The following is a 25,623-nucleotide window of genomic DNA, read 5'->3' as shown; positions in this document are numbered from 1 at the left end:
CCATTGCGCCACGGAGCCACCTGTTGATCGGGATGAATATTACACATATTATTATGCTCATCGACACTGTGTATCGCTTGAGATGTGTGTTTTTGTATCTTAAATGTTTATTGATCTGTAACGTTAGAAATATGAATCTCTTTACATGTTGCTTTAGATCCGCATGTTTGCGTCCAGTCTTGTGTCGCCAGAGCGTGCTGTGATTGGCTGAGACGCTGGTTAACGTCACGTCACACGGAAACTACAGGAACATGAAACGGGTCCGATAGTGATATGTTACATTGTTAACTCCTTAACATAAACAAATAAACAAGGTTTACAAACAATGATTATTTCATGGTACACTTAAATACGGTAATGTAACTCTATCGGCGAGGACTTCTGGACGAGGGCGGGCCCGTTTTGTTGACGTGTGTTTGACTGAACCGGTCGGGTTTGTTGAAGGTAAACACATTTGCATTCATATGTTGTTTTAAGTCGTTTATTATTACCCGTTCCTTTTTGTTGAAAAACGATTTCACGTTATTTGTGATGTAATGTCGTGGAACGTGTGTTTTAAAGTTTAAACGGGTTTAAAAGTAATACGTTTGAAACATGAAACAGTGATTTATATTTGATTACATTCGACTGTAAAATACATAATGAAAGCCCATTTCCGCCGCATGTCCTAAAAAACATACTTTTGTAAATCATATAAATTATGACAGTAGAAATTGTGAATTAAAAACTATTAATTATGACATTAAAAAGTCGAAATTATGACACAAAAAGTAAAATATGACTTAAAAGTTAATTAGTCGTGATTATGACATATAGACTAAATGACAATAACAATAACTTTTATGAAAAGTCATATAACACTATTATTTTGTTTCTCTCATAATTCCGACTTTTTAAACGTATAGTTATGGCTTAGTATGTTATAATTTTGACTTTTTATCTTTTTTTTACCAAAGCATGATTCTTTTTTTCTTAAGTGGTCGCTGCACAACTGTATTATACTGACGTGTTGTTGTCCTGGTGTAACAGCATGAGTGGCCAGGAGGTGTCGCTGTTGCTCCAGGAGTGTCTGAGGCGCGCAGTCACTGGACCACAGGGAGATACCGTGCCGCTCCCGCTCCCCCGCGGTAATGAAGCACAACACTCAGGCAGGCCTGTGCATACAGGTTTATCTGTTTTATATTTATAGTGTTTTAAAGTAGTGTTGGGCAGATCGAGGCTTCGAAACACCCCGACACCCTCTCCACAGTGACCCCTAGTGCTCAGAACAGTGTAAATGCAACACAAACACCTTTTTTACACATCGATTGCAATTTTTTTATTGAAAGTCAAATCTTTCAAAGGCAATTATCTAATCATCTAATAAGATAATCAAGTGTCTATATGTTCTTTTAGCAATTGTCAGGGTTTGTTTTGTTTGTTCTATGAATGGCTCAGCTAAACAGACCCTTACTATTAACTACCGTTATTCATTTGAGTTATACTAACGTCTAATTAAAACGTCTACAGATGTATAATACTGATCAGAGATCAGATAAACCCACTGGTTCACTGGTTCTCAGCGACTCCTCATGATCAGCGGTGAAACAGTTGTGATGTCATGAAGCCTCGTTTACTGAAGTCACGTGACTGAGTTTGATACTCGCTCCAAACCATTGATTCAAAACAAAAGATTCGTAAAGGTTAACATTAAAGCTGCGTTTTTTTTACAGTGACATTGTATATTACAAATAACTTAATAACTGTTGATGAAGAATGTTTTGATTTGGCATCAAAACAAACGCCGAGCCAGGAAAGAGATATTCGTATTAAATAAGGCTTGACCTTTGACCCTCAGGGTCGTTTCCCGATGACCTGCACACGCTCCTACAGGAGGCGGCGGACAGAAAGTGGCCGTTCGTGGAGGAGAAATGGCAGTACAAACAGTCCGTGACGTCTGAGGACAAGATGAACACGTCGGACCTCGTCGGGAAGCATCTGCCGCAGTTACTGGTAATAATGGATATATTAATAATAATGGACCCAGACAGAACACTGTGTCGGCCCAGATCCGGCCCACATCTGGCACACGTATACGTATCTGTATTGTAAAAAGTGCTATATAAATAAATGTGACTTGACTTGACACACACATCTACATATTACAACATTCCAGTGCACCGTGCTTTATAGAGAGATTCACATAAGGAGGAAGAGGGAAAAAAAAACACCTCAAGAATCCTTAAAGTCGACATGAAATCAAAATTGACCCTATTTACTTTGTTAGTGCATATTACTAGTCTTGTGGTGAACAATTAATCTGTGCAAGTTAATACACAGAAAAAAAATTGTTTGCCGTCGTAATCTTTAATCAAAATCTGAAAAGTTACTTCCGGTCTGGAATGTTGTTCCCTCTCTGATGACGTCAGTTTTGGGTCGAAAACGCCGAGCCACTCCTCAAACCGCTAGTGCTGTGAGCAGAGATGGAGAGGAGGAGCGCTGAAGTCAAACCCTCTGTTCAATACTCCCTTTCACTGGGCAATACGTCACAACACTGCAGAAAAGTCGTTTGCAACTTCCGGTTCACGGGGACTTTAATAAGAAGATTTGCATTACAAATACGAATGGCTTCTGGTGTAGAAGTGAACTTGTCTGGATTGGGGTTAGACACCTGATACTTCTTAAACGTCTCCCCGAGGACAGTGGCTCAAAATCTAAATGGAGGGGGTGTGTATCATCACTCATAATACTCCTAGCTTTCCTAAAGCTTGCTGCTCATAAAAATCTGTTTAAGAGATGGTTCGGAGTAATTTCAACCTAGGGTCCTTTGCGCCATGACCTCGAGCCAAACTCGGTCCCTTCCCTTGGTCCAACACTATTAAAGTTAGAGCTTATTGCTTTCTGCCAGGACTTTTACAGGCTTTTCCCAAACCACAGAAGTGACATCGACGTCCGGGTTCGCGGTAGCATTAGCGTCAGGCAAGTGTTATTTAAATAAACTCCTGATGTACTTTCAAACTTTCCAATGCCTCGTTTTATGAGTACAGAACCTATTTGTACTACTGTAGAAGTTTGGTGCCATTCTGGGGATTAAACATAATTTACCAGATACAGCCTTGGATCCGTTAGCGCCTGCACTAAACCATCGGGCTGATATCTCTAAATAAGCTCTAACTTTAATAATGTTTGACCAAGGGGAAAAAGACTTCTTGGGGGGTGGTTTGGCTCGAGGTCATGGTGCAAAGGACCCTAGGTTGATTTTACTCCGAACCAGCCCTTTAAGCTCCGCAAAGGAACACAAGTCATTTTTGAGCACGACTTAAATATACTTTGGAGACGATTCTTATTCTTTAGAGAAAGTGCCGAAAACCAACAGAGGAATGAAAAACTCAAAACACTCTTAATAAAGGTATTATAAAATGTATACAGTATAGGCCTTTTAGTAGTTGGTCCATAGGTCTTATTTTTTAAACTCCATTGTTGATTTGAATAGCAGACGACTGCACCCACCGCAACAGATGATGGGTGAATATAATGCTGCGTGGAGTCAACCAATCAAAATGCGGCATGAACTCGACCAATCAGCATGTTCAGCACCCAAGTCCCACCCCTGAAAGTTCCTGAACTTTGAGAAAGTACCACCTCGCGAGCAGAGACTTTCAGAGCGGGGAAATATTTAATTTTGAAACTTCATTTAGACCCTGATTCCTGCAGTGGAAACTCAAGAGTTCCAGCCCAAAGTCCCTAGTTCCTGGGGAAAGTTCCTGCGGTGGAAACACGGCTTATGGAATAATGCTGATTCCTGCTGTGATTCCAGGTGTTCCTCAGAGACAGCATCACATCTGGCGAGCCGCGGTTGGCCGTCGCTGTCGTGTTTCTGCTCGACCGGCTTCTGTATTGGATGGACGGATCGCATGTCCTGCTGAAGATTGCTAAAGCGTTGCACAAACGTTACCCGGACGTTCCCATCGCCCCCCAGGTCATCATTAGACAGGCTCGGGTCTATCTGAACACCGGTGAGCTCATCTCCATTCATGGAGTGTGTATGTATTCCCAGAGAAGTAAAATATGTAGTTCTGTTAACGTTCCCATTAAGCTATGAAAATGTTCTCCGAATGTTCGATTTCATTTCATTTCATTTTTACAAAAAAAAATCCGCCATTTTGAATTTTGTCCAAAACTTACTTTTTGCGATCTAGTCCTAGGTTTTTCGCCCGAACGAAACCAAACAAGTGCAGAAAGAAATTTTGCTGAACAGCAGGAGAAAATAGAGATGAAACAGAAACAACTCCTGGACAAATTTGAATATAATGGACATTAATAAAATTCGACAACTTTTTGGCAAAAAGACTGGGTTCAGAAGACTTCTAAATCATGAGTCTAATGATATTCTTCTTTAGTTAGAATCTTTTTTTGTCCTGATTAGATCACTGAAAAAAATATAAGAGGATTTTTGACTGAACTATCCCCATGATATGTTTAAATCATGCTTTTTATTTTTGATTCACGGTCGCTAAAGGGTGGCAACACTTTTGAAGTGGGCGGAGCCACTTTTACTAAAATGGCTATAACTCGAGAACTAAATGAGATATTTTCACCAAACTTGGTACACATATGTACGAGCTCAATCTGAGGTCACAGTAAAAGAAACACAGCGATTGGACACTTGGTGGCGCTATAACATGAAATGGTTATAACCCCCCAACTCTTAGTCAGATTGACTTGAAAAATGGCATGCAGTGTCTTGGTCCAAGGTGCCATGTATGTCTATGAGGACATTGGCGTATCTCGAAAAACATGGCCGCCATTGGCCAATGAAGTCCTAAACTCCTAAACGAAAACTCGGGACTTCTTGAAATTAAGTGAGTACACGTGACATATGATTCTAAACAAGCATGCAAACATGTAAGGAGATCGGACCATAGGTGGCGCTATAACTGTTAAAAAGCTTTTAAAAAAACATTAATATCCTATACATTGTCTTTTCCAACTATGATGTAAGTGGTTACATGCTTGCATAATAAAACGTAATATCTTTTTAAGCATTTGCTTAAAGGCCTTAAACGCTTGAACCCCGTTAATTGCTGCTCGCAGTTATATTATCATAATGGGAACATTATTTTGAACATTTCATTAACCATCCGAAAAAGTAGTAATGTTCCAAAAACGTTTTTCCTTGGTTATGTGGACGTTAAGGGAACATTACATTGTATCATTCTTCAAACATTATGGGAATGTTACTTTTGAATGTTGTCTGAATGTTTTGAAACAAGTAGAAACATTTAAAAAACATTTAAAGATGAAGATCCAACTAAAATGTTTCAGGAAAACACTCAAAGCTGTATAATGATTTTGTGCTAACGTTTAACATTGAACGAACGTTCTATTAATGTTACTGGTAGAATGTGTTCATAACGTTGGCTGGATTGAGCTTTAACAGATTGTCTGGTGTTGTTGCGACGCAGGTAAACTGCAGAAGGCCGAGTTTATTCTCAGCAGTCTGATCAGTAATAAAGCTTCGACAGGTACCGTTTGCTTTCATTCCTCTTCCCCCTGATCTGTCCATCTCTGCTGTGCTGTTTCTGAATGCTTCACTCTTATTCAGGCTGTTGGACGTATCAGAAGGCCAGTGACCGGACGCTGGTTCAGGCCGTCAGTCTTCAGGTGCGAGGACAAGTGCTTCAGACACTCGGTGAGGAATCAAGATTGATGAAGAATGATGCTGAAAATTCAGCTTTGATCACAGGAATAAACTACACTTTACTATATATTCACATAGAAAACAGCTGTTTTACATTGCAATAATATTTCAGTTTTTACTGTATTTTTGATTAAATACATACAGCCTTGGTGAGCATAAGAGACTCTTTCAGACACATTAAAAGCTTTGAATGGTGGAGTATAAAGAGAACAGTCATTTCAAATTATGGTGAAAATGAAGGACTGTTTGAATCATTAGAGGTTTGAATGGGTGTGTGTTACTGTAAATGCAAAGTCTGTGTATATTGTAGGTCTGTGGCTCGAGGCTGCTGAACTCATATGGGCGTCTCTGATCGGCTTCTATGCTCTTCCACAACCTGATAAAAAGGTCTGGACACACTTTACACTACAGACACTGTTAACCTCTATCTCTCCTTTTGCTCAGAAGTGTGTGTGTGAACACCAGTCATGCTCTCGACTCAGTGGCTGTCGTTGTTTTCAGGGCATTGGAACGTCCCTCGGGCTCCTGGCCAACACACTGTCCTCCATGAACGACAGAGACTTCACTGCGCTTCAGGAAAAGCCACACATCGACCTGGTAAGACAGTCTGAGATGTCCTGAGTCGGGTTGTCCGTGTGCTGAGCATCAGGTGTTCTCTCTCCTCCAGAGTTTTCTGGGAGAAACTCGGCATCGTCTGCTGTGTGCGGCGCGGGCCGCTAAGATGGCCGTCGTGTTCAGTCAGTATGGGTCTCTGTACGTCCTGACCAATGTGGTGAGTCCACCCTGTTTCAGCATAAACACCGTTTTTTGCCTTTTACTGTCTTAATATTAAGTATTTTATGTCCTGATGCACATTTCATACATTTATATATTCATTTTCTTATTAAAAAAAGTCCAAACATACAAAAAGTCAAAATTATGAGATAAAAGGTCAGAATTATGACATTCAAAATTATGATAAAAGTCAACATTATGAGGTCAAAATTCACAAAAAAATAATCAATATAATGTGATAAGTCATAATTATGAGATATAGCCAAAATTTAAGTCAAAATATAAGTCAAAATTGAGATAAAAAGTCAAAACTGATCAAATGTAGGAATTTTGACATACTGAGTCATAAATCATGAGATATATTGTCAAAATTGATTATGACAGTCATAATTATTATAAAATGTCATAATTATTAGAAGTCAAATTTTACAAAAAGTCAAAATTATGGTAGTCTTGATTATGTCACTCATAATTGAGATAAAAAGTAAATTATGAGACAAAAAGTCGGAATTATGACTCATAATTATGATAAAAAAGTCAACATTATGAGATGCCAAAATAAAATAAAAAATTATGTCGTAAATCAAAAAGTCTCATAATTATGAGATAGTAAGGCACAATTGACAAAAGGTCAACATTATGACATAAAAAGTCATTATGACAGTCATTATGATAAAAAGTTGACAGTATGTCAATTATGACAGTCATAATTACAACAAAGTCAAAATAATATTAAGTCATGATTATGATAAAATTTTGAAATGATGACATACTGAGTCATAAATTAAAAATTTAGATTATGAGATAAAAGGCTAAGATTATGAAGGTCATAAATTATGATAAAATAAATATAAATCATTAGATGAAATTGACAAAAAGTCAAAATAATGATAGCAAGTAATTTTGTAATTTTTTACTTATCTCATTATGACTTCTTGTGTCATATTTATGACTTACCAAAGCACAATGTTTTTTTTATGTGGTGGAAATGAGCATCCATAAATATGCATGACTGTTTTCATTCACTGTTCACTCATTTGCTCTGTTATCATGCTAAATCTGTTCTACAGTCTCATGGTACGTTTACACGACAATGATATGCTTAAAACGGAGATGTTTTTCCTTTCAGTTTTCCGCGTACAGACGGCACCACTGTAAAAACGATCCCCATTCACATAGAACCGCTAAAACAAATAAAAAACCCTGTATTCTGCTGCCAGGCCACTAGATGGCGATGAAACAATATAGACTGAACATGTATTACGCATGTGCATGACATCATCTTCTCCAGAGATTTGCATTTTTGTCCGTTCAAAACTTTGCGTTTTCAGGCGCCCAAAACGCTGTTGTCTTGTAAACGAACCGCCAAAACGCATAAAAACTTGTACGTTTTTAGTCGAAAACAGTGTCGTGGAAACAGCCCCTCAGTTTAGCGTGCTGTTATTCCCGACATTAACACTAGATGTGTTTTCATTTCCCCCTCCCAATGCTCTTTTGCAGGTCGCCCAGGGCGTGTGTTTACTATCCTACAGTTTCTCCAAGAAATGCCCCATGGAGGATCAGCAGACGTACCTGGCTTTGGCCAAGGAGGCCTTTGAGATCGGCTTGTTAACAAAGACTGCAGGAGACGCCGTCACCAGCAAGCTGGAGTTGCACACGTTCCTCAAAGCCTCGTATTGCTTAGCCACGACACACCGATGGATTAGCGGCGAATCTGAGGCGGTCCTCGCGGCGACCAGCGTCTGTCGGGAAGCCTTGGCGTTATTTGTCGAGTATTGTGCTAGAGCGGATTCCTCTTTGTGTTCTGAGATCATGACGAGGATACAGCAGATTAAGTCCTTGTTGAAAGTTGAACCCTTCCGTAATTCCGATTCACGCTCTTTTATTCCCGATAGCTACCGTTCAATGGAGTTCGGCCCTGTTTTGTTCACGCTCAGCGATTTTGCCAAGGCGTTGGATGTTTTTGGGAAGCACCACAAGTCGGTTTGTGAGGCGTTCGAGAAAGGCGTTCGAGGCGATCCGTGTTCGACACATTCTCAATGCATAACAGCATTTCAGACGGACACAGAAGTTCTCCCAACGGCCGATCATTCGAATCCGCTTTCCTCCAAACAGAATCCATCTAGTAGCGGATCTTTAGTTATAGTTGATCAGGGTTGTGATGAAAAAAGCAGTTTTGGATCTTTTGAGGCTCTTGATGGAGGTAAAGAAGCAAACGTCGTCTCTCCAAGCGTTCCCGACAACTTTAGACACAACAAAGGATCCCAAACTCAATCCCAACCAAAGCTAGAGCCTGTCATAACTAAAGGTGTTGAGGACAATGTAGAAAATACATCAGGAAACCAACAGAGAGACCTTCGGAAGAACCTGGAAGCAAGAACGTCTTCAAGTTCCTCGTGGGAACACGTATCGAGATCGTCTCAGAGCGGCGTAGAAACCACAGATGATGATGTGGAGCAAAGCAGATACGGATCTTATGAGGGTCTTGATGACCATAGAAATGGAAGTCGAGAAGCAAACGTCATCTCTCCAAGCGTTCCCAACACCTTTAGACACAACAAAGGATCCCAAACTCAATCCCAACCAAAGCTAGAACCCGTCACAACTGAAGATGTCGAAGACAACGCACCGAATACATCAGGAACCCAACGGAGAGACCTTAGGAAGAACCTGGAAGCGAGAACGTCTTCGAGTTCCTTCAGCAGCGGTTCCTCATGGGAACACGGATCAGGACAATCCCAGAGCGGCGTAGAAACCACAGATGATGATGTGGAGCAAAGCAGATTCGGATCTTATAAGGGTCTTGATGACCATAGCAATGGAAGTCGAGAAGCAAACGTCATCTCGCCAAGCGTTCCCAACACCTTTAGACACAACAAAGTTTCTCAAACTCAATCCCAACCAAAGCTAGAGCCCATCACAACTGAAGACGTTGAGGACAACCTAACAAATACATCGGGTACCCAACGGAGAGACGCTCGGAAGAACCTGGAAGCAAGAACGTCTTCGAGTTCCATTAGCAGTGGTTCCTCATGGGAACGCGTATCGGGACAATCCCAGAGCGGCGTAGAAACCGTGGAGGACCTTGAAGATCCTTCCCATGACGGCAACGAAATAAATAAAGGTGCCAAGTTTGGAGGGAGCACTTCCTCGTTTTCCCTGTGCGATAGCTTCGGATCACACTCATCTTGGCAAAAACTGTCCGTGAGCCCCGTCGCTAATGTAGAGCGCCTTGACCTAACGCACAAGAAGAAAGTGTTCCCGCAGAAGATTCAGGAAGGCCCAGGAACGACCACCGAGAGCGACCCGTTCGAGGAGCTGGGGTTTGAGCATCTGTCGGACTCTACGGGAGACGACGAGCTGTCGTGCAACGGATGCTTCCGGAACTGCATCATGGGAAGTGGCGTTCTGACGGGGCGTGACTATCGAGCGCTCCTGGCTGGAGTTTGTGAACGCTGCCTCGTCAAGCGGCTCCCGAACACCCCGCTGAAACCCCTGGACCCCACGCAACTGGAGAAGCCCTACGGTAGGGGACGCATTAATCTACGTGTATCTTAATTGTGTGTGTGAGTGTGTGTGTGTGTGTGTGTGTTTGTTTGTGAGTGTGTGTGTGTGTGTGTTTGTTTGTGAGTGTGTGTGTGTGTGTGTGGGTAGGGGTAGGGTTAGTGTAGGGGGAGAGAATATACAGTATAAAAACCATTACGCCTATGGAATGTCCTCACAAGTATAGCAAAACAAATGTGTGTGTGTGAAGAATTTTTAGATATTTATACTGGAAAACAAGACAGAAATGTCACTTTATGTCTCCTGTCTTATTGTGTTCTGCAGATGCCATCGTCCTGAAGTACTCGAAGGCCTCTGGCGTCTGGACGGGCTGCGAAACCAGCATTTATATTGGGAAACCGATGGGAGTCAAAGGCAAACAGAGACAAGCCATTGAGCTTCAGTACCTGCACCAGGAGCAGCTTCTCAGCAGGTCAAACACACACACGGATACGTTATCATCGGAAGAGAGAGAGAAAATAAAATGTTAGAAGTCCCCCTGTAGTGAAAACAAAGCTTTTAATGTTGTTTATGTGTCTATGTGGTGTTTTTAATATACTTTAAGACAAACCATGTGTGAATTCATAAGTCGACAGCATTGCTGAGTATTTTCTCCTTAAAACTGCAGTGAACCAAAGACAGTCTCAAAAACACGCTTTGAAATCGCTGGTGTTTCTGACGTCACAAACTACCTTGTAACCAATCAGATCAACGTGTGATCGTCAACCAGTGGATCTCTGAGCTGAGTGAGTGAGTGGAGGCGGGGCTCATCTGCATATTCATAGAACCGCGCATACTAAATGAGGCAAGGGTGTCCAGTCGCATTCAAGATATTATAAGGCATGAAGACACTTTTTTTGAGAAAAACATTTAAATATGTAATTTTGGTGATCAAAGATGAGATTTAAGAGATACAATTATTGACTACAGGGGGACTTTAAGGTAATAAAACGCAAAGTATAGTGTTTTTATAATTTACAGTGTTAACTCTGGAAACACATCTTGACACAACAACATTGACAGTCTGTGAAAAGTCCAGAGTAAAGTTGGTTTAATGGAAATACATGTGGAGTTGTATTTACGAGTGCGGTTATTATTAATAATTATATATTTGTTTTTTACAGTACAATATTATTATTTCAATAGTAATCTTTTTTTTATTAATATTATTTTGATTAATAATATATATATATATATATATTACAACTACAATGGTATTATTGCAAAATAAATATATAAATATATTGCTGTTAATATATTATATATTCTTGTATTATAAGAAATGTCTTTGATTTGTTACATTTTTTTAAAACTTTTAATTATATTCAATAAATTAACATTTTAATAATAACAATAATAATTTCATTTTTATGATTAGATATTAGTAGTAGTAGTAGTAGTATTGTTGTTGTAAGAAAGAAAGAATGTCCTCAGTCGATCTCATGCTGACTGTAATGTAAATGTAATGCTAATAATCATATTCTCTGCTCAGTTATGTAGGGAAGGAGTACCTGAAGAATAAAGGTCTTCACGCGCACCTGGACGACGTGGAGAGACAGATGACGGCACAATACTACGTCACCGAGTTTAATAAACGCCTGTATGATAATAACATCACAACTCAGATCTTCTTCATCCCCTCTGAAGTGCTGCTGGTGAGATCAACACGTTATTAATATTTTATCACAATGGCCAAATATGTCTCGCACATTTAGAGAGGCTGTATTTTTTAACAGAAAGCAACATGATTGATGCATTAACTGAATGTGTAATAATTAATTATGGTGGTAAATCAGTAGGTAAGTTATTATTATTATTACTATTATTATTATTAAATTATTTTTATTAGAATTTTATAGTATTATTCGAGTAGTAATATTTAAATTTATTGATTTTTAATTTTTTATAAAATATTTAGAATATTAATAATCTTAATAATAATAATAATAATAATAATAAATATTATTAATATTAAATACCAGTTTTTATTTTACCACGCAATAGCATTATTGGAATACTAATATATTTGTTTAAGGAATTTTAATTGTAAAATGCAAATTATAATAATAAAATAAAATGTATAAAAATAATATTAATAATAATAATTATTATTATTATTAAATACTTATTGTTTATAGTTTAATAGTATTATTGGAATAGTAATATATTTGTTAATTGACTTTTAACTTGTAAAATGCAATTTCAGGTTCTGGAGTCGCACCGTATCGTGACCTGTTTATCTGCAGAGCCGTTCATGTCTGGGACGTTTGTAAAACTCACCAACAACGCAAGAGGTAAAGCGGAGACCGACGCGACCCAGTACGGCATCGCCTTCGGTCATTTCACCTACGAGTTCTCCGGGCGTCAGGAGGTGGTGGTGGATCTGCAAGGTACATCTGAACCCTGAAAAACGAAATTATGTTAACCCTGAAAAACCTTATTTATGTTAACCCCGAAAAACCTCCATTGTATCTTGAGTTTCTTCCGGGAACGAACACGTCACAATATTCCTCATTATAATAATTAATCCGCAGAATAAAGGGGCGGGGCCTGGTTGAGTTAGTTAGTAGTGTGTTAAACTGGCGGTTATAGTAAGGGTCGGGACATTTCCCAAACACACTCGACCAATCACAACACACTGCTCCAGCCGACCAATCAGAGCACAGTGTGCTTTTTCAGAGGGAGGGGCTTCATAGAGACAGGAAGTAAACAGAGCGTTACTGACAGACTGGGAAGAGAGGAGCCGCAACAATGGAGAATATGAGGAGAATAATCAACATTCAAGCAGGAAAACCTGCTCTAGTAGAGCCTGAAAACAACATCTTTAAGAGTGTGTTTGAAAAACGTTCCCGTTTTCTCCTCAGGATGGATCACGGCCAGCGGGAAAGGTTTGACGTACTTGACCGACCCTCAGATTCACTCGCTCAGAAAGCCCAGATCCAGCAACTTCCAGCAGACGGGAATCAACAACTTCATCAAACATCAGCACGGAGACGACTGCAACGAGATCTGCCGAGCCGCCCGACTCACACACATTACACCATATACACGATAATAATCAAAGCAGTGATACACAGGAAAAGTCATGATCAATGATGCAAACTTCATCAAATATGAGACTAACTCAAATTCTGAATAGCTGAATTCACCCAAACATACAAGAAAAATGTGTTTTATTTATTGCAATATATAGGGAATTACAGTGTTGATTCTGTATGAGAAATGAGGAACTGACTATCATCAGTCAGACCAGAACAACCTTTAGACTCAATAAATCCAGTTCCACATTGTGAAATATGTGGGTCACTCTCAATAACAGAGTCATATGACAGTGACATCATTAATGCATCATGTGACTGAAACCAGAAGAACTCCATTCCAGAGATTCAGGACACACACACACGCACACGAACACAAGATACTCTCTCTCTCTCTCTCTCTCTCAAGATTCAAGATTCAAATAGCTTTATTGGCATTTTGAAATTAATCTGCTCATTGCCAAAGCACTAATATACTATACGATATATATATACATGACCCCCCCCTCCCTCTCAATTGGAGCTGTGCAGATTTCTCTCGATATTTCATCATAATACACTTTCACAATTTTTTTTAAGAACACACACACACACACACTCTCATTTTTTTTTAAGAACACACACACACACTCACTCAGAAAAACACACACACTCACTCACATACATACACACACTCTCACAGTTTTATTAAGAATAACAAAAACATACTCAAAATTTTATTAAGAATAGCACACACACACACAATTTTTTTTCTTAAAGGGGTGGTTGATTATGATTTGACTTTTCTAACTTTAGTTAGTGTGTAATGTTGCTGTTTGAGCATAAACAACATCTGCAAAGTTACTACACTCAAAGTTCAAAGCAAAGGGAGACATTTTATTTCAAATAAATTGTTTTTCAATAAATAAATTTGTTTTAAGCATAAACAAATAAATTCCTCACTGAATTTAGTTTAATTTATGATATAGACATGATATAGACTCTCTCTCTCTCTCTCTCTCTCTCTCTCTCTCTCTCACACACACACATTCTGAAAAGTATATATATATATATATATATATATATATATATATATATATATATATATATATATATATTAATCTAGATATAAACATTATTCTAGGTATGCTAATATCTCTGTTATTAGTTATATAAGTATATATAATATAAAGAAAAATAATCCTGATCCAGTAATCACAGATAAAGGTTAAAACTCGTGGATTGGGTTTGTAATGTAAACACGCTGACAGGGAAAACCCGGCGACTGGATTCCGGACTCTGAACTGAGAGAGAATGAGGAAGTTCAGGATCAGGAGTGCGTTTGTCCTGAGGAAGTTCAGGATCAGGGGTGTGTTTGTTCTGAGGAAGTTCAGGATCAGGAGTGCGTTTGTCCTGAGGAAGTTCAGGATCAGGAGTGTGTTTGTTCTGAGGAAGTTCAGGTGTGTTTATACCGGTTTATACTGTCACCCGGCGACTGGATTCCGGACTGAACTCTGAGTGAGCGTGTCAGTGAATGAGGAAGTTCAGGAGTGTGTTTATACCGAGAGCCTCGCGACTGAAGGTCACACACACTGAAGGTTCTGGTTCATCATGAACGTCATGAAGTCTCTTCTTCTTCTCTCTCTGGTTCTGCTGCTCATCTGGACCGGAAGCTGTTCCGCTCAGAGACCGAGGCGATGCCGTAAGTGTGTTACTCATATCTGTACTGTCTCATCTGCATAATCATAATAACATGCTACTGCGTGATTGTTATATTCATGGGTCATCTTATTTACGCGGATCACAGGTGCTCTGAAGAGTATACCATGGTACATGTCTGAAGAAAAAAAAAAAAACACTTTGCAATAAGGTTTCATTTCTTAACATTAGTTGAAATAACAATAATTTATTTATTTATTAATATCTCTAACGCATTTATTGATCTCAGTTAATTAATCTAAACATTTACTAATGCATTATTAAAATCAACAGTAGCCTATCTGTTAATATTATATAATGGACCTGAACTGATATAAACCAACAATGAACAGGTTTTTTTTTATACTTTAATAAAGAGGAACACATACTGTAGCCTAACAGAAATGTGTTGCTCATTATTAGTATGTTATTAATGCTTTAATTAACATTAAGCAATGGAACCTTATTGTAAAGTGTTACTGTTTTTAAATGTCTATAGTTTTGATTAAGTTTAGTTATTATTTGTAGTTTATATAGTTCGAGTCATTTTAGTACTTAAAAAAAGAAAAGAAAAGAGAAACGTTGCTGAAAAAAGTTTAATAATATTAATTATTTCCTAATTTATTTTATGGCATTTAATGTTTATTTTATTTCAATGATTTTTTTCCCCTGTACAGTTTAAGTGTTAGTTTACACTAATAACCCTGTTGTGGAAATGTTGATTAAGACAGTGTTAAAATGACTATAATTAAGAGACTCAATTATTTCTATTTGTCAAAAGTGTGTTTCTGAATGCAGGTCACTATTTCAAATGTATTTTATGTCTATATTATAAATTAAACTAAATTCAGTGAGGGTTATGCTTAAAACAAATTTATTTATTATATTTATTTGCAATTCATTTAATTTAGGTAATTTAAATGGTCATGCAGTTTGACATGAATATTTAAATGTAGTTTATTAATCAAAATCCCACGTGAGAATGATTGAGCATTTTAACTGTAAGACTGGAAGAACAGGAAGAGAGGGAAACTCTGAGAGAAAAGAGGAAATACACATTTGAACTCTCTCTTGTGCGCTATCGAGACGCAAGTCTCCCCTCAGAATCATCCTAATCTACACCTCTTTCCCTCTTCCCCCACTCCTTCTCTCTCATGCTGAGATCACCAACATTCACCCAACAATCTATATGGTTTAATGTGAATAATTATCATACAGTATTACACATGTCTGGTATCATTTGAAAGGTCTCATTCCCAAAGAAGTAAACTAAAAGGTAATACGGTATTTAAGAGTTTAGAGATAACTCGCGCGCACAGAGGAGGGTGTGTCGTCCAGGCGAATGGCATCCTGTTCTCAAAGGTGTAAACTCAAAGCAAATTCCCATCGTTAGCAAATGTTTCCATGTAAATCAACTTCTGTCCACAGTAAGTCTGACGGTGATTAAAGCTACAATATGTCATTGTTTTCGCCGCTAGGGGTCGCTAACCTCTTACAATAACAAAGGGGTCGGTTGGTGACGCATAAGCAGAATTAAGGAACTTGCCGTCATGCAGAAGGATCTAGTAATGTTTATGGATGAGTTTTATGCATTGATGTTTTTAACATGACTGTGGTATGAAGGTCGCGATTACTAATGAGAGACAGATATCAGCGCCACACGCGAGTCCCGCAGGTAGGCCTATAGATAGATTTCCGATGACGTCACATTTCTCCCGCAACTCCTTACGGCGCCATCTTGTGTGTCAAGTGGGTCAAGCGTTTGTGTTACGGAGCATGATAATATCCTGAATCGGCACTATTCTGAACATAAAAATCATACGATTATTCTCCGTTTGGCTGGAGTTAATATTCAATGCTGCTCTTGTGAACATTTAGAGGTTTTGTGCTCTGGAGATGTGACACTTTATCTAATCATTTCCAAGATGGGCTAGCTAAATGCGCTAGCTCTCATCGGCTGTCAAATCGCTGTACCCAGGCGGCTGCTATCGACACAGCCCTTGAGAGGTGTTGGCTGGGCAGAAGCACACTCTGATGATTGTCCACCTTCATCACTTTCTCTGTGGCCACATCAGCTGGTCGAGCCAGAGGCAGAGGCTACACCTGGAGCACATCGCTCCGTGCCTCTGCTCTCCATCTCTCTCCTAAGTTACACTAAATTAGTTCGGAGCGTTGTGTTGTTGTTGTTTTACCCAGATGGTGTTGTCTTGACACTGAGTCTAAATGTACCGTATAATAAGGGCTGTGCAGATATCAGCCGTCTAGCTACAGCGATGTGAACCGCCAATGCAGGGCTCCAGACTAACTTTTCCACGAGGGAGAGAGAGCAAGACAGCGCTTAGTTTGGAGACGGTGAAGTCTTGTTTATACTTTCGCCTGGCTCCGAAGAGAGAGGGAGAGAGTGCGCGCGCGCGACCATCTCTCTCTCTCGTTCTTTCAGTTAAACATGCACCCAGTTCATTTTCATTACTCACCGATCAAATAAGACTTTGGCGGGACAAAAATTCACTTTGGCGGGCGCTAAAACAAGTTCAATGCAGGAGAATTCATGCGTGAATTTACATGAGTACATGACCATGCACTCGCACAAATGCGACCACATAAAATTTTAACTCGCACATTCTAACAAAATATTTGTATGCTTCCAGAGACTTTCTTCCTCTTAATTCGTCAAAAGTGTACGCACTAACGGTGTGGATGAGATACTTGGCAATGTCCATTTCCTGAATATCGGGGTACGCCGCAGGATTACATAACCAGTCCTATTTTTACATTGTGTAAGGATCCTTTCCATCGATATAACTCAATTTCACATCATATCTTGCCTTGCAAACATCGTCTAATGTGTCCCTGTAAATAACCTTCACCTTGTCGCCAGGTTTGGAGGAATTTGTCATCGTTATCTCAACACAAAAGAGTCAAAAATACTTTATATTAACTGGCTTTCTATTAATGCAGCACAGTGAATGAGCCGTGTCTCCCAGTGGCTTACTGACAGCTTTGACACACAACATGGCGGCGCGCCGCAGAGGATAATGGGTAATTCGAGAAACGGAAACCCATCTATAAAGGAATAAGGACATTTAATCCTACCAGAGAATGTCTAATAGGAAGAGAATTGGCACTCTCTGCTTACTTCCGGGTTCTGGATTGGTTGCAGTAACACGTCTCTATCCATGCGGGGGCGCTCGCGAGCGAGTGCAGAATGAATGGAGGTCTATGGCGAAATACCCCTCAAAACCCACTTTTCTCAGGATATAATTTTTTGTCTAGTAATTTAAATGTATTCGAAAGGGGGGGCTAAGATAATACACTCAGCTGAAAATTGCATTTTTAAGTTCACTTATCTGCTCTAAAAAAGCGTTCAAAAATGTGATGACGTCATTCATTAGCAGAATGCTAGCTTGTTCCGGCCAACAACGGCCCCACCTGTAAGAAATCGAAAGGACATAAGTACTGGTTCATTCAACTTTCGACCTATAACCCATGTTGAACTTGCAAAGCCTACAATAAAATCTGAGATTTCTCAACGGCAATCGGGTGAAAGAGACACATTTAGCCGTATAGCCCCATTGACTCCCATTCAGTCTGCACTCGCTCGCGATCACCCCCAGTGGAATTCTAATGGAACTGCAACCAAAATCAATACAATGGGGCTGAATAGGGAGTGCCAAGGCTTTCCGTAGACGGGCTCTGATCCTACTGAACTAACTTACCCGCAAGTGCTGAATTACTAACTTACTCACACAGGTCAGTTTATTAGACGATTTAAACTTGTGAGGTAACGCAGCGCTGTTTCACATGGTCTACACTATCACACTAAACTGCATTTGAGGGTGTTAAAGTTATAATGTTATTCTATGTGTTAGTTTGTGTGTATGAGACTAGCAGTGCGCTAGATCAACATTAGAATAACACACTGATCATATTCTAACATTTCATCATGTTGAGCAATATAACATTGATTAGTTTATGTACATTTGCTCACCTCTACATTTGCGCATCTCTGTCAAGTTGAAGTTAGCCGCGGACGCTAGCTCTCGGCATCTCGAAAACGCCACGCTTGATATTCATCCTCGTTTTAGTTCTGCTTACCATGGTTTAATGTTTGAACGAAACAACAACAGCGTGAGCGCGCTGCTAGACGTAACGCAGTTGTCCACGTCTGTCGCCATGGTTACTACAGCACGAGCGGAAACCAGGGATAACGCGGATGATTACGTCATTGACAGGCCACAAGTGGGACGAGCCATTATTTAAAACTGGAATTTGTCTGAAATTAAAAATCTTTGGGAACTTTTGGTATATTGTAAGTACACAACTGCAGGCAATATATCACACTGTGCAAGTGATTTGTGGATGTTTTATTACAAAAATCGTATATATTGTAGCTTTGATGAAAATTCCCACTGTGAACTCATGTTTACGTTTGAAAAGAGGTTTCTGCCTTGCTCTGAGCGTTTAGGGAGATGATGAAGAGGCTTGTGGCGATGCGGAGTGGATGTAACACTTTGCATCATGTATTTTATAATGTTAGGTTCACATCTTATCTTATAGAGCATTTGATGTTGTGTATTTATTATATTTGAACTGATTATGAAATTGAAATTATATATTTACCTGACATACTAAATTGTTAAATTTAATTTATTCCGACTGACTCGGAAATTGTTTTCCCCAGTAGATTAAACGGATGTTCCCGCAAGTGTTGCGTCAGATTAGTGACGACTAATATTTGGCATTAATTCAAGTGTACTTGGTTTTGCAAAGACAAGAAGTGAATTTCCGTTTAGAACAGCAAAAGCTGCTTGACCAACCTAAATATGTGTGTGTCTTACCTCTGTTTTAATTTAACGTTACTTTAGATAAGTGTATGTGGGAAACGGCATGGCCAATCCAAAGCTATAATGAGAGAAGTAACGTTGGTCAGCTTCTGTAGTGGCCATAACTCTACTGAAGTAAACGTTACGTTAAATTCAAGTGTATGCGAAACCACGGGGGCTTTACCAGAGTATCTTTGGCTGAGTAAGCATGAATGTGACCGATCTCAGGTATATAGCAATTACCTCTGTTTAGTGACCGAAGCTGATGAGCTTGTGATCGCGAGACCCGCGTTACACAGAAGACGAGAGGACCTCTGAGAGACACGGCTTTCTAATCTGAGCGGGTAAACAAAGAATAATCAAACATTCGCTCACTTTTAATGATGCTCAGATATCATTAAAACCTTTTTCATTTATGGAGTCAGATGAAATAACGAGGCAATGTGAATCTTGTTGCGTAAAAGGAAAAGTAAGGTTACCTACGCCGGAGCCTCTACGCTGTAGGCAACGCGTTGGTTTTCATTTACTTCTGCGTCGTTGTCCGCGTTCACGCGCGCAGAGGGAGCATGTGAAACCCGAGGGAGCGGTCCTAGCAGACCAATCACAGCGCTTGCGTCCGCGTAGAGTTGACGCGTTGTTACATTTTTGGAGAGGTGCACGTCAGGGTACGCCGAAGGGTACGCGCGCTACACACAGCCTACGACGTAGCTACGGCGTAAGTTCGACGCAGAAGTATAAATTGGGCTTTATTGGAGACGTGTCTGTAATCTGATCTCATTCCCTCATGACAGCTGGACTGATGAATGATATATGAACCATAAAGCAGATTCACATGAGTTATTAATGCTGTAATGTTGCTTTAACAGACACTCCGCCGCTGCTGTCCGGCAGTATGAGCGTGGTGAGTTATTACACATTACTGATTATGATGATTATATTATTGACTCAATCAACTCTCTTAAGAAAAGCCCAGACGCTTCAAATACAGAAACTTTCATTGCGTCCATCATGGGATAATTTTATGGATTTAGTTTTAACTAATTAATTTGGTTTTAATTTTTTTTTCAATTTTTATTTCATTTTATGAATTAAACTGCATACTTTATCACTAGAAAAAACATGAAATTACTGCACAATCATGCAAACATTTCTTATATAGAATCGTTCTGTTCTGTATAGAACTCACTGAAGCTTTTCTCTAAGTTACTCATATATTCACATATATTTCTAGTATTTCTATAAAAATCAATTTCCAATAAATTCAGTTTTTTTTTAGACTTTCTATTCATCAAAGAATCCTGAGAAATGCATCAGCTTTCACAACAATCTGAACTGTTTTCAACACTGATAATAATAATCCTAAATGTTTCTTGATCATCAAATTATATTAATATAATTCCTCATATTAGAGTGATTTCTGAAGGATCATGTGACACTGAAGACTGGAGTAATGCTGAAAATTCAGCTTTGATCACAGGAATAAATTACACTTTACTATATATTCACATAGAGAACTGCTTTACTGTATTTTGTGTGTGTTTCAGAGCGCTCGGGAAGGTCAGGATTGGGCGTTTGCTAAATATCGCTATGATGCTATTGGTCAGCGCATCCGTGTGTGGGAATTTGGAACCTATGAGAGCAAATCGTTCCATCTGAACATGTTGTTCCTGTTTCGAGAGGTGAACCACAATCACTGAGGAACTAGCATCATTTCTCCTGTGAAACATCAGCCCTACAGGAACAGAAACCGGCCACAAATGATTTACTCCACGTCCTCACTTTATACAGCTTTAATATACTGTCAGAAGATCACATTCAAAGACAGAGTTTGTTTGTTTCACGTATTTTAACTTGGACAGTGTCAAATCTATAGAGAATATATATCGCTTTAAGGCCTTTAAGCACATGCGGAAAATGGTATTATGTTTTATTATGCAAGCTTGTAACCACTTACATCATAGATGGACCAAGACCAGACCATTTACAGTCAATACAGCCAATTTACCATAGGAAATACATGGTTTTTTAATGATTTATGCAGATCGAGACACCGCATGCGAGTTTTCAAGTCAGTCTGACTTACTGTTAGCATAGCTATTGCCAGTTTTGTGGGGTTTTTTTCCTGTTATAGCGCCACCAAGTGGCCACTCGCCGTGTCCTTTTTCACGCGACCACAGAGCGAGCCTGTACACACATGTACCAAGTTTGGTGAAATTATCTTATTCCGTTCAAGAGTTACAGCCGTTTTAGTAAGAGTGGCCACGCCCATTTTGAACTTTTTTGCGTCCCGTCACATACATAAAAACACTTTTTATTTGTTGATAATTATTGATATTCAGAGTCCAGGGAAACTGTCTGCACTGGTTTGGTTCCAATCGTTTGAAAAATCTAGTTCGCAAAAGTAGGTTTTTCATAAAATCAAAAGACACACGGTTTAGGAGTTATGAGCGGGTTTGTAGTTTCCCCGCTGTAGCGCCCCCGTCAGGCCGAGTGAAGACCACCAGCCCTCAAAGTTTCCCAGACAGCAACAGTGTCGGCCCAGATGCGGCCCGGATGTGAAATCCATGTGTACCGGATGTGGGCCGGATCTGGGCCGACACTGTGTTGCTGTCTGGGTCACGTGTTTACAACTCACGGTTTGGTCTGGCCGAACACTTTTAGGGGAGAATGGTGATCAAATCAATAAAATGATAAATACAAATAATAATCATGAAGTTAAAAAAGACATAAAAAATTATGGAATAAAAATGATTTAAAATGTATTTAAAAAATGTTTAAATAAAATGATAAATAATAATAATTAAGGTAAATAAGAAATAAAAAGTTAGATATAAAAAAATAATTAAAAATTCAATTACAAATAATAATAATCATGAAGTTAAATAAGAAATAAAAATTAAGGAATAAAAATAAAATGATAAAAATAAAATAAAATATAAAATGATAAATAAAAACAACAATAATCATGAAGTTAAATAAAAAATATTTTTATTTTTATTAAAAATGTAAAAAATACAATGATAGATAACAATAATGATCATGCAATAAGAAATAGAAAGGAGTAAAAAGTGTGTCCCGGGCTGTGTGGGAACGTCTCTACACCGGTTTGGAATGCTGATCTGGAAAATCCTAAAACTGCGCTAAGATTAAAGTACGAGTTCTCTGTCAATATTTTACTCAATGGAAAGTCAAAGTGTCTAAATAAGAACTAAATTCAGCAGATGTTAACCGAACCGACACACACAGTTATGGTTGATCTGGAGCGATGAGAAGGACAGTCAGTGTGTGTGTGTGTGTGTGTGTGTGTGTGTGTGTGTCGAGGCTTGATTTCAGAACAGATTCACTGTAATAAACAGAATCAGTGATCAAACATCTAACATGAGACACAGAAGACAGTGTCGTTTCTGATTTTATTTGAAAAAATGTTTAATAGATTAAATACAGTAATAAATATTTTTTCCTTACTTTTTATTTATTTAACTTCATTATTATTATTATTATTTATCATTTCATTTTTATTTTTTAAATACATATTCATTTTTCATACCTAACTTTTTATATCTTATTTAACTTAATTATTATTATAATAATAAAGACAGTGTTATTATTCAGTTCAGTGTTGATTATGAGTCCACTTCAGCAACAGCGTCGGCCCAGATCCGGCCGTGTGGAATCCATGTGTTCCAGATGTGGGCCGGATCTGGGCCGACACTGTGTTGCTGTCTGGGAAAGCATCTGATAGTGTGTTGAGATGGACCGTGCTGATGTGTGTGTGTGTGTGTGCTCAGCGTGTGGTGTACTCCATGGACTACAAGAACAGAACCTGTCAGAAGAATCCTCTCCACTCCGCCTTCCACCCGTCCCACATCCCTCGCAACGCCTCATGGGTGGCCCAGGTGGTTCTGGGAGGCTCGTCGGCGCCGGGAGAAGGGCTGCTGGTCAACACCTGGTCCGGAGACGTGCCGGAGACCGCAGGTGACTCCGAGCTCAGTCCCGTCAGAGAGCCAGGAGAACGCTTCACATCCACATGTGGTGCATGTTTTCTAGTACAAAATTAGTTGTTCCAGTTTGGCAGACTTTAAATATACAAATTGAATATACTAAAAGTACAATCGCAGGGCGTTTATATTAAGTACATAAATATGTGACCCTGGACCACAAAACCAGTCACACGGGTACATTCACAGGCTTAGATTTGCCTGTAGATTTAGATTATTAAAACATTCTTCACACTGAGAAAACAACGAAACATCGATGCCAGTAAAGAAGCTTTATTTTTAAGAGTGAAACACAGAAGTGCTTTACTTAAAAGCGATTAAAAATAATAATCAAATTAAATAAGAAATTAAAATTGATTTAAAATGTATTTAAAAAAAAATGTAAAATAAAATTTTTCATTATTAGTTTTATTATTATTATTATTAAGTTGAATAAGAAATAAAAAGTTAGGTACAAAAACTTAAAATGTAAAAAAAAGGAAATGATAAATAAAAATATTAATAATGAAGTTAAATAAGAAATAAAAAATATTTTATTTTAAATGCATTTAAAAATAAAATAAAAACTAAAAATAATAAACTTGAAGTCAAATGAGAAATAAAAAGTTAGGTATAAAAAAATAAAATGTGTTAGTTAATAAAATACAACTTGATTTCAGGTCCATTAAATAATATTAACAGATGCAGCTTTTGATTTGAACTATGAATTAGTGAATGTTGAAATTAACATTAGCTCAGATTAATACACAGTAATAAAGTATTTTTCATTATTAGTTCATGTGACCATAAAAACTGAAACAAATGTATTGTCAGGTGAAGTGAAACAACATCTTAATATCTATTTTCATGCAGATGTGAACCTTTTCCTGACAGTAAATCTCGTCTCATCCTGCGTTCCTCCTCAGTTCCTCAGAGTAAAGCTGCAGTAAAGAGAGTTTCACTTCACCTTTAACAGTGCTTGTCGTCTCCAGGTAAATACGTGGCCACGGTGACGGAGTTCGGCTGTATCCCGGTGTCCACGCTTTACTACACGCCACAGTCCGGCTGGGTCGTCACCACGTAAGACACACTTCCAGATCATACACACAAACACAACAAATCAGTCGATGTTTCGGTGCATCAGTTTCCTCCAGCCCTCGTCATAGTTCAACCAGGAGAGAAAAACTCACTGAGATTAACATCTCTTTCACAGGAGTGTCCTGATACAAGTACACATTAAAGTTACAAGTAGGGCTGGGCAAAAAAAAAGATTTTTCAATTAATTGTTTTTTTAAATGTGGTCCATTCAGAATCGATTCTCAAACGCCACAAATCGATTTTTTTCCATATTTATTATCCATATTATTAAAAAATTGAATTTAGAATCGAAAATCGAATTGAGAATCAAATGAGAGCTTGCAAATCGAATTGGAACATCTCAATCGAAACCCAGCCCTAGGTGCATACTAATTTTTTTTAATAAAAAAAAAAATATATATATATATTTTTGAAATAAAAAATAAAAACATATAAACAAAACATACAACCGTGCATGCAAAAACATGCAACATTTTAAATTGACTACAAGACTCAGTCTGGAGAAGATTCCAATCCGAGGTTGTGGAATAAGAGGTTTTACCTCGCTTGCTTCTGGCAGAGCACACACACACACACACACACACTGTAGTTTGACTCAGATGGTAATAACAGCACATTAACAGTAATGAACGTGTGTTTTCCAGCTACTTTAACGCAGTGACGGGGATCGAGGACCCGGAGCAGTTCATCCCTCCTCCGTTCTGCGATGGCGTCGAGACCGAAGAGGAGAACTTCGACTTCTTCAGCGGATTCTTCAGTCTTTAACGGGCGTTTGAAGGATTTTTACATGCTTTTTTACCGTAAACACCTGTTTGCACGTTTCTTTTTAAATGCTGATGCTGCTCTTTATGATTTGCTCACTTAATTCATCTACGGTTCATGTCAATCAAAAGCACTTTAATCGTTTAAAAAAAGGAAAATAAAGGTTTTATCTTTCAGTATTTTCTTGCATCGTCTTTCTGACGGTCAGCTGCAGCTTTACAGCAGTGTGATCTAGGTTATCCTAAAGTCCC

At 38.7% G+C, this 25,623-nt stretch overlaps 2 protein-coding genes across 4 annotated transcripts; both read left to right on the top strand.

Moving 5' to 3' along the window:
• Positions 1-211: 211 nt before the first annotated feature.
• Positions 212-13,717, top strand: alpk1 (alpha-kinase 1). Of its 3 annotated transcripts, XM_084108599.1 has the most exons (14): positions 212-444; positions 1,030-1,127; positions 1,838-1,992; positions 3,797-3,995; positions 5,445-5,504; positions 5,585-5,671; positions 5,991-6,067; positions 6,182-6,277; positions 6,348-6,452; positions 7,955-9,980; positions 10,283-10,430; positions 11,490-11,652; positions 12,204-12,387; positions 12,862-13,717. In XM_084108599.1, exons 2-14 carry the CDS (start codon positions 1,031-1,033, stop codon positions 13,050-13,052), a joined length of 3,588 nt encoding a protein of 1,195 aa, XP_083964725.1. In that variant the 5' UTR covers positions 212-444; position 1,030; the 3' UTR covers positions 13,053-13,717. The 3 variants fall into 3 exon arrangements, with proteins under 3 accessions (XP_083964725.1, XP_083964727.1, XP_083964726.1); XM_084108600.1 differs by lacking the exon at positions 1,030-1,127 and having other exon boundaries at positions 233-444; XM_084108601.1 differs by lacking the exons at positions 11,490-11,652; positions 12,204-12,387; positions 12,862-13,717 and adding an exon at positions 10,705-10,844 and having other exon boundaries at positions 228-444.
• A 453-nt stretch (positions 13,718-14,170) lies between these two features.
• On the top strand, positions 14,171-25,551 carry epdl1 (ependymin-like 1). The gene is made up of 6 exons (XM_084109457.1): positions 14,171-14,716; positions 20,402-20,436; positions 21,080-21,214; positions 23,324-23,510; positions 24,505-24,592; positions 25,255-25,551. Exons 1-6 carry the CDS (start codon positions 14,626-14,628, stop codon positions 25,373-25,375), a joined length of 657 nt encoding a protein of 218 aa, XP_083965583.1. The 5' UTR covers positions 14,171-14,625; the 3' UTR covers positions 25,376-25,551.
• The last annotated feature ends 72 nt before the right edge of the window (positions 25,552-25,623 follow it).

The sequence above is a fragment of the Abramis brama genome, assembly GCF_963993115.1.
Source record: "Abramis brama genome assembly, chromosome: 3".
Taxonomy (NCBI): Eukaryota; Metazoa; Chordata; class Actinopteri; order Cypriniformes; family Leuciscidae; genus Abramis; species Abramis brama.
The sequence above is the reverse complement of the archived record's forward strand: the minus strand, read 5'-3'. Positions and strand labels throughout refer to the sequence as shown.